The following is a 10,270-nucleotide window of genomic DNA, read 5'->3' as shown; positions in this document are numbered from 1 at the left end:
TGTGGTTTTTGTAGGGATTGTGGTTGCTGTGGTTTTTTCTGGTTTCAAATCAGAGATTTATAATTTATATGCCAGGACGTAACTTACAATGTTTATTTAAAACAGAAAATTGTAAACACTTTTTACAACTACCTTAAGGTTTTTTTAACTTAAGGGTTTTTAACTACTCATTTTAATGAGTTAACAGCTTTGATTCTTATCTGGGATTTATTTCAAAGTTTCTTTTAGTAATAGTTTATAAGTTGATGCAAATTGTCACTCTGCGGTTTGTTTTTTCTTCAATTGCTGTATTGCAATATCCGGTTATCCTTGATGAACAACTTTATCTGTTTAAGTGTGTTCTATTTTTCAATATTTTACCTAACGGTTCCATCATAAGTTCTTTTTTATTTATTTTCTACATTTTAATACATATTGATATTTCTGTCAATCTTTATTGCTGTTAACCTTTATTTTTTACGATTATATATAACATCTTATAGTTTGTTTTTTTTTGTTTCCAGATCCAACTACCACTAACTACTTTTCGAAAAGTATACTCATTTGTCATAGGTATAAACGTACAAAAGTTTGGAGTTTTGCTTTTTGCCTAAAAGTTACTGCAGCACACAAAGTTCACAAATCGTAGTTTCTACGAAAGTACAAGATTGTGATTTAATATGAGCTTGTTTTATTGCATTTCTGTGTAATATGTTAAATAAAGTTGTCACTTTTATGTATGTTAAATAAAGTTGTCACTTTTTTGTTCAAGTAAACATTTTAAAATAAAACGAGTTATTTTTTTAAATTCTTAAATTGGAAATTGAAACTATGTTTTAAGATTGTTTTATAAAAGATTTTATTTTATTTATTACATTTATAAAGCTTGTTCACTTGAATTGCATCTTCTTTACTTATATAACTTCGTTGTCCATATGAAACATTGTTCACTTTAGATCGGATTGTTGTTAAAAAGGGAAATTTAGGAAAGGAACTTCTTTCATAGTGCATTAGACTATCAAAGTCGTAAGGACTCCCGAAGCTATCAATTTCGCCACGGTAGTATTTTAAGAAGTTGTGTTTGTTGTCTAAAATAAAAGTTTCAATAAATTTAATTATTTTTATTGCTCTTTAAGTTAATGAAATTTACTCAAGATAATGTCTAAACAGATAAAAAAATTAAAAAAATTTCAAGATAAAAATAAATTCTATTAAGTGCTAATAAATATGATAGTTAAAAAAGATCTTATCTTGAGGCTAAACAAAAGTTTTTAAAAACATAGGTAAACAACACTCAGCTAAAACAAAACATAAAAAATCCAAACTTTTTTATTTTCTACCCCTTTAACAGCATTTTGATATACCTGTCTTAATAACATTAAACATCCTTTATAATAACATTAAACACCCTTTTTAATAACATTAAATACCCTGCTTGTTTTTTAAATAAAACTTTAATGTTCCACTTATTTTCTTATTAACATTTTGACACAACTTATATCTTTTTTTTTTTTCTTTTATCTTTTTTTATTTAAAATAAAAAACATTTTTATAATATTAATTTAAAAAAAAAAATTTTTTAAATCTTTCAGTTTCAGTTAAATCAATAAATTTACTAATTTTTTGAGTTTTTAAATAACGATATATTAAAAATTAAAAAAGTTAAATAATCTTTTTTGATATTTTACAATGATTTATATTTCTATTAAAGTTGATTCATCTTTTACTTTTTACATTTTGATAAACATTGCACTATGGTCGGAAACATCACTTTTCTTGCCCAAAACTATTAAAACTTAAAATAACGGAATTTTTAACTGGAATTTGAATTTGCAGTATATTTTAAGTGTTTTTGTATAAAATAATTTTTTTTAATTATCAACATTTAGAATTAAAATTAAAAAAAAAATTTTTACATAAAATTTTTTTTTCTTTTCTTTCTGAGTTTTTATTTTTTTAGTTCTAAATTAGAAAATATACGATACTTACGAGTAAATATGTTGTTTCTGGAAATTGAAAATATAATTTACACACGTATTTACGAAAATATTATAACTTTATTAAACTCTTTAATTTAAATACAATTCATTATCCAAAAATTTATTTTCCTCTTCAAGTTGTTCTGGATAATCGTCCTCGTCGTCATCCAAATTTTCTAAATTCTAAGTCGTACATGTTTCACCGACATCCTCACAATACAATAATTCCTTTACTTCTGGTGGCAGTGTTAAACGCTTCCTTTGGTGCACACGTGTATTTAAGCGAAGAGATGAAATTAATGGATCCGATGTGTCATTGATAATCTTTTTGATGTATTTTCTATGAAATACATCGAAAAGATTACCAATGAGTCTAGTCTTTCGTGCATGGTGCAGTCTGTCGCTTTTATATATTTTGTTTCGTGACTCAGCTGCATCCTCTCCGAAGTAACCAACAGGAAGTGCTGTATTCTGCATTATTTGCTTTGAGTGAACTATAACTTTATGTACTGTGGGAGTTATTGGCAACCAGGGGTACTTGCTTTGATATAATTGACCAGTTTGAAAGCAATACTCTTCAAATTTACCCAAATTTAGGGGAAGTTGACAAAATAAACATATTAATATTATTCTCATTCGAAATAATTATTTGGTGTCTACTCCTAAAACTTTCGGATATTTATCATATTCTGTAAATGCTCTACGCGACGTGTTGCCGTCATTTGTGGAACCGCAACCACCTGCTTTCGGAACATCAACACGAAGACTTAGTTCTTTCCAAAACTCGTTCTGAATATACTCTTTTCTTTTCTTAGTTGCATCTTTACCTTCATCCGATCTTATTTACGATTTTTTTACTTCCATCTTGTATCCTAAATGTAGTACGAACTCAAAAAATCTAATCCAGCAGTGCAGTGGACGAGTTCAGTATTTTAGATTTCCATCGATAGGATGAAATTTTACGCTGTTATAATCTGTGCCTTTAAGAAATTCAGTTTGGGTTGCATGGCATATTGGACATTTTTAGTTTGATTTTGTATCGGTTAAAATATTCAAAACTTTTCCATCTATAACAGTTAAAAACATTCTGAACGTTATTTCGATTATCTTACCAGCTTCGATTTCAACACGTAAGTTTTCAAGCTCTTGAATTTGTTTATTAAAGTCAGCAGCTTCTCTTGTTATCACTTCCTTCGTTTCACTCGTGTACTCTATTTTTAAAGGCCGGCTAAATCTTGTGGACTGCGGAAAACAATTATTCCAAATCGGGGCTCCCGCGCTACTCAAGAGTCTCAAGGGAATCACTGTTGTGGCCAAAAGACATGAATCAGCATTTCGTGATGTACTTTGATCAAGGAAAGATTGCTTATATTGAGATTGACCAGAGCTGCTCTCAAAACTTTAGCTAAATATCATTTCCGTTGATATGAAGTTACCCGTAATTGTCGCAAATACTTCCTTTTGCATCTCTATAATTCTTTTAGCCGTATGCGTTAAAAGCATTTGAAAAAGAACCTTTGCACATTTGTCGTCCACAAGTACACCATCGGGTCTGCACTTACTTTTTATTGGTAATATATTTTTGCTGCTTGTCTCCTCTTACTTCGTTCAGATTTCTCAGAGTACTTATTTTGCGGGCGTCCAGTTAGTGATACAATTTTTTCATCTGGGCTTAGTTCTACTGTGCATTGAGTCTCTGCGGAAGCGATTTCTAAATTTATTTGCCTGTTTATTACAGTTTCTGAACAAAGCCAGCCAGAATATTTAATTTGAAAATCATCTAATCTTCTATGACACTTTTCCCACTTTGCAAACAAATTATTGCTTTTTCTGTTAAATATTTATAGCATTCATCTGAAATTTTATCGGCTCAACATTTTTGTATAAAATAATTTATTAGTGCATCCTTATTTTTTCCTTTCTTCTGCTGGGTCAACCAAATATCAAAAACTGCTGAATTCTGTAAACAAATGACGACTGAAAAAAAAGAATTTACTCAAAAACCGCAAAAAACCGCAAATCGATATAAACATTTTCAAAAACTAAACATTTCAAAGTAATTTTGGTTTTTAATCTTATGCTTAACACTCCTAAACAAAATGTGTTAAGCTTACTCAAACTTAAAAAATAAAATAAATTCCAAAATGTTAAAGACTTTTGGAAAAAGTTATTTTATTTTTTAGAGTATCCAATTTTTGAGTATTATATTTTACAAAATTAATAAACTTACCATCACCTTCGTTTTCCATTTAAACTTTTATTTAACACGCTTTGTTTTCAGCTTTAACAAGCAATTGAAGTAAGCACTATAAAACACCGAACGCAATTCTGTTTACAAATGAAACAAACAAATTCAACTTCGATGACTCACCGAATAACGGTGAATTGCATATTACAACAACAAAATTAATTTTTGGTTGTTTTGGAGTGTTGACTACTAGATTTAAAAAACAAAAAAATATTTCGTGAGTGTAAACATTTTGACTTTTGGCCAAGAAAAGTGATGTTTCCGACCATAGTGCATTGGCGACTGCAATTTCAATTTAATTTTGATAAACATTGCCGACTGCAATTTCAATTTCATTTGCAACTTACATTCGATAACTTTGACAAATTGCAAATACATTTTAGAAAAAAAAATTTATTTTTGATTTAAAAAGTAATTCCATGCTAAGTTAAATAAAAGTACCTTCTTGAATGTTATCCCACAAAATCTCTACATAATCATCTCTATCAGGCCTTGATTGTTCATGGTAAAGTCCTATTGCATGTCCTATTTCATGCATAGCCACTCCTGCAGTAAAACATCCAAATCCCAAAGATATAAGTTGCTTGCCTCCAATTCGTCCAACATGCGAAAAACATCTAGTTATATATGTAAAAATAAACTGGATTATTTTGTAATGATAATAAGTTTTTACTATGTTTCCCTTCCTATATTTTATATTTTCTCTTCCTTCCTATCTTCCTACATGTTATTACACTTAATTATAAAATGTCTGATGTTTTGATACTTCAGTTTTAATATAAATTCATAAATTCCTCTGCGAATAAATGAGAGATAAAATGAGAGAATAAAAAGATAATAAGATAAGAAGAAGATAAGAGAGAATAAAAAGATTAAAGATTTATATTATGACAAAAATGAGAGATTCTAGACGTAATCAGACATTATAAGTGGTTTATTGTAACTTTAAATATCTTTAAAAAAATTTCTCGTAAATTTTGATTAATTATTACTTATTAGTTTTTGTTATATACTTTTTAAATATTCTTATTAACACTAATATAAATAACGTAATTTTGATACACAAAGATTGTGCAAGTTCGCGCTAAATTTGTTCAAACTATATGTAATTATGAAATAACATTTACTCAATTTCAAAATTGTTTAATTAAAATTTTTGTAGATTTAAACATATATGTAGAACACTTATTTTGGTGTCACTCATAAAATTGATTAGTTTAAACAAGTCAAGTCAAAAGGGTTTGACGTTTAAACTAGTATGGTTTTCGTTGACTTGTTTAAACTACTATAGTTCACGTTGACTTGTTTAAATTATATGGTTTTTGTTAACTTTTTTATTAAAGCTTGTGTACTGAATATTATTAGAAAATATATGTAAAAATGTATATATATGTATATATATATATATATATATATATATATATATATATATATATATATATATATATATATATATATATATATATATACATATATATATATATATATATATATATATATATATATATATATATATATATATATATATATATATATATATATATATATATATATATATATATATATATATATATATATATAGTGAAAGGTTTTTAAATGTTTGAAATAACCAACTTTTAAACAAAAAGAGTATTCCAAATTTTTTTACTTTAATATGTATAACGAAAAGGTTCTTCACAAAAAAGAAATTACTGTGATAGGAGAATGGGAACAAAAAACCCTAAAATCTGTATATATATATATATATATATATATATATATATATATATATATATATATATATATATATATATATATATTAGGGTTATGACTTTTTAACTTTTCGTAAAATATTTATTTTTCTGTGTCATGAATCAATGAAATTGTGCTCAAAAGGAATGAAAATGGGTTTTATTTTAATTAATATTTTATAACGGTATATTATTACTATTTGCAGGCAGTAGCATTATGACTTTCTGAAGACTAGAGTTTTGTTGAACTTCATGGGACTTTCTGAAATTTTCTGGACTGTTCTTGATGTTTTTAAAAATCTCTGAATTTTTCTGGAGTCTTCTAAAAGTTTACAAAAATTAGCAAGATTTGTGAGCTGCCTGATTGAGTAACGCTAATACTTATATATGAACTTGCATTCGCCAGATGGCAGTCAAATAATATGCAAGTACATTAGCACTTAAATTTATTATTATTATCTTTCAGAAATATATTCAAGTATTATCGTTAATCATAGTTTCCTATTAAAATAGTGTTTCCACTACTGAAAGAAACAAGACAAAGTGGATGAAGAATCTCGTACAATTTTATGAGTCACAAAGGAAAAGAAGAACTGTTCCACTAGAGAAGGTGATTCCAATATTTAAATGAGGAGATTTAACTAATGTTAGGAACTATAGTGGTGGAAAAAAGTCATGTGTCCGACCACAAAGTTTGTTCATTTTACATAATTTTTTAATTTGTTACCATTGCAGAAACAGCATGAATCAAGACCTATACCTTTAAGTGTTATCACATGCTACCTACAGCCAGAGAACTTTTGGCAGAAGAGATTCCTTTGTCTTCCAACATGATAATGCACCTTTCGATAAAGCTAAGCGAGTTTGCGATTTCTTACACGATAAGGGTGTTGAGCAAATAGAACGGCCAGCTTTGAGCCAGATACGAATCCCATTGAACATGTATAGGAAATCCTGTTCAGTGCAATCAGGGGTAAAAAGCCACGCAATGAGGATGAAGTTTGAAACTCACTGTAAAATGCTTGAAATAACATCACTCCACAGCACTTTCAAAATCTTATTGAGTCAATGAGTTGAACAGTTGCGTTTAGCTAAGGGTGGATATACTAAATATTAGTAATTCTTCTAGTTCTAGACTGACTATTTACTGTAGTTTATAAAAAAGGTAATCACTGTACAAATACAAAGTGATTGTTTGGTGTTTCTGTTTTATATAGCAAGAAATTCTATTTAAAATTTACTGGACACATGACTTTTTTTCCGCCAATTTTTTTCCTATCTATTTTATCCATATTATCCGAATTTGTAATCATTTATCTATAAATAATTTAACATATAGCAATCAATATGAATTTAAAAAACCTAAGTGAACGAACGCACAATTTTCCAGTTTACTAGAAGTATAACTAACTCTTTTCAAGGTTTCCAAGGTTTCAAGGTTTCCAATAATTGGTGTTTATATTAATTAGTTAAGGCTTTTCATACAATTCACAAAATTATTTTAATTTTTAGTAAACTAAAGATTTACGGTATAGGCTGTAGTATTTTAAATTAGCTAAAAAGCTATTCAAGTAAACGAAAGCAATTTGTATATGTTTATGTCACCAAATAAGTTGTGGAGTTTCTCAGGTTTCAGTGTTAGGTCCTCTTCTTTTTCTTATTTACATTAGCGAAATTTATAAACCCTCAAATTTAACTACGATTATGTTTACAGACAATACGAACTTATTTTTATCTCACAATAGTACTACATTACTATTTCATAGTATGAATAAAGAACTTGTAAGAGCTTCTGAGAGAAGAGCTTCTGAGAGTCTCTTAATATTAATAAAAAAAATAGATTTTTTTCCATCCTAATCACAAAAAACATTTTATAACATATGACATGGCACCTCTTTTTATTGATAATACAATTTTAAAAAAGTCACACTCACTTTCTTGGTATTTATATTGATGAGAATCTTACTTGGAGTTATCACATAAGAAATTTGAGTAGTAAAATTTTAAAAAGGAATTTTATATAAAGCAAAAAGAGTTTTCTAATTATGCACACTTACTTAACCAATATTATTCCCTCATTCATTGTCACATAAATTATTTATTGTCACATAAATTATGCGATTATTCCGTGGGGTAGTACTAATATAAATAAACCCGAACCTCTTTATTGCCAACAGAAACATGTTACACGCCTCATTAATTTTAAGGATCGATTTACTCATGCCAAGTCTATTTTTATTGAAATGAAAGTTTTTAATTTATATGAGCCTAATATTTTTAATTTTATTTGCTTAATGTTTAAATGTAAAAACAACCTATCCTTTTCATAATTTTTATACCAAAAAAAAAAACCTAAATACAATTTACGAAATGATAACAACATTCATTAATCAGCTTACCTAACTAATTATGGAAATTTTTAAATTATTGTTTATGTTTTTAATTCTTAACTATATTTTTACTTTTAATTCAATTTTAAGCTTTAATTAAGTTGAATACACAACATTTTTTGGAATAAGCAGTAGCTTTTCGTACTTGTAAAATTGTTATTTAAGTTTGTAATTTTATATTTACTTGTAAATTAAACTGTTATAATGTGACAATAAACTGCTAAATGCTTAAAAACTACATTATAACTCTCCAATTGAAAAAATTAGAATTAAAAAATGATGATCATTAAATTGTTTGAAATTTTATCGATACGCAAATATGATAAATTCCAATTTTTAGTTTGTGGGTGACCTTTTTCTACAAGAAAATGGTCACCCACATTACTTTTGTACAAATATATATATATATCTTTATAACCCAGGAACATGGGGTCACAAAAATGTAATATCCATAACATATATGTACATGTGTATGCGTATTTGTGTGTGTGTGTGTGTGTGTGTGTGTGTGTGTGTGTGTGTGTGTGTGTGTGTGTGTGTGTGTGTGTGTGTGTGTGTGTGTGGTTTGTGTGTAGTTTACTGTTTAGTCTAAAGTTAACTCACTTTCCGAACCCTCCGTCAAAAAACTCAATGTAATCATTTTCAACTGTTCGGGGAATAAACCTTAAACAAGTCTTTTCTTCCCATGCTGACATTGCGCTTTTGATTGCTTTTTCAGTTGGACCGTTTAAGTTTACAGAGTTTAATACAGTATTTTCTGAAAAAAAATACACGCTATATTACAATTAAATAAAGATAAACAAAAAAGAAACTTTTAAAAAACCTACTAAAGTCTGAGATCAACAAAAACTCCAAACTTAAGCTACTTCAAACTTAAGCCCCAACCCCCAAGTATGATAGCAAAAACTTTCTGAATATTTTTAAATTTATATCTATCAATAGATTTCAAACATCTGATAAATTTTAGTGTTTGTAAAATAAAAATTTTGTCAAATTATGAACGTGAAAAGTTGATAACCCCTCTTTTTAAGGGGTTCTGATAACATCAAAAAAAGCTACCGCAATTCTGTGTTAACAAAATATATTTAAATAATTTTTTTTTGAAATAATTTAAACAACATACTTGCACTAGGATGAATGACGTATGGAATAACTTTATTGGGCCATTTATGCGAGAAGCTGCTTGAGACTGCGTAGCCTGTTTTATTATATCTAAGATCTATACTCCCACTATTTATAGCAGAATAAATACTTTCTTTGGACAAAATCATATCACCTTCGAAAATATATCCACCAGCTTCCGCTGTTAAAAATAACTTAGAAGTTATTAAAATATATAAACTATATAAAATAAAATTTAAGTTATTATTAATTAAATTTTATTATTATTTTTACTTAAATGTTTCAACCAAAAAATTGAGCTACTTACGTTCTAAAAATAAAATGTTGCTTTTTCCATAGCAACAATATATTAATATTGTCACTGCAAAAACAAATAATAATTGCATCTTCAAACTTTCTTTTATAAGCTTCTAAATGTAATTTGGTGAGAAAAAAATATTCATATTAGATATTAGATATAAATGAGCATATTATTTGTTGCAGTTATTACCATATGTATGGCCATGTATAATGCTTACCAACAGCAATAAAATATTTATAACCATAATAATAATAATAATAATAAACCGTCAGAAATGAAAAAGAATAAATCAAAAATAATAATATTAATAACAATAATAATAATGATAATAGTAAAAATGATAGTAATAGTGTATATATATATATATATATATATATATATATATATATATATATATATATATATTATGTTCTTGCACCCCTTTATACCAGTGTATAAATCTTACACCACCTTTATCTAAGTTTTTGCATTAAAAAAGTGAATAAATAAAGTGTGTATACAGCAGTATATTGACACGACTG

At 27.1% G+C, this 10,270-nt stretch overlaps 1 protein-coding gene across 1 annotated transcript; it reads right to left on the bottom strand.

Annotated features, from left to right (window-relative positions):
* Positions 1-813: 813 nt before the first annotated feature.
* Positions 814-9,865, bottom strand: LOC100199058 (hatching enzyme 1.2). Its single transcript, XM_065806273.1, has 5 exons — positions 9,756-9,865; positions 9,450-9,629; positions 8,930-9,083; positions 4,648-4,823; positions 814-1,067 (listed from the first exon to the last, which is right to left on the bottom strand). Exons 1-5 carry the CDS (start codon positions 9,832-9,834, stop codon positions 844-846), a joined length of 813 nt encoding a protein of 270 aa, XP_065662345.1. The 5' UTR covers positions 9,835-9,865; the 3' UTR covers positions 814-843.
* Between the last annotated feature and the right edge of the window lie 405 nt (positions 9,866-10,270).

This window comes from Hydra vulgaris, chromosome 09 (genome assembly GCF_038396675.1).
Source record: "Hydra vulgaris chromosome 09, alternate assembly HydraT2T_AEP".
Classification (NCBI taxonomy): domain Eukaryota; kingdom Metazoa; phylum Cnidaria; class Hydrozoa; order Anthoathecata; family Hydridae; genus Hydra; species Hydra vulgaris.
The sequence above is the reverse complement of the archived record's forward strand: the minus strand, read 5'-3'. Positions and strand labels throughout refer to the sequence as shown.

Excerpts from the sequence above, each read along its gene's own strand:
- LOC100199058 (XM_065806273.1), bottom strand. The coding sequence starts at position 9,834 with ATGCAATTATTATTTGTTTTTGCAGTGACAATATTAATATATTGTTGC. Across the intron at positions 9,630-9,755 it reads CAACATTTTATTTTTAGAAC|CGGAAGCTGGTGGATATATT; the intron begins GTAAGTAGCTCA and ends TATTTTTAACAG. Across the intron at positions 1,068-4,647 it reads GTGGGATAACATTCAAGAAG|ACAACAAACACAACTTCTTA; the intron begins GTACTTTTATTT and ends CTTTTATTTTAG.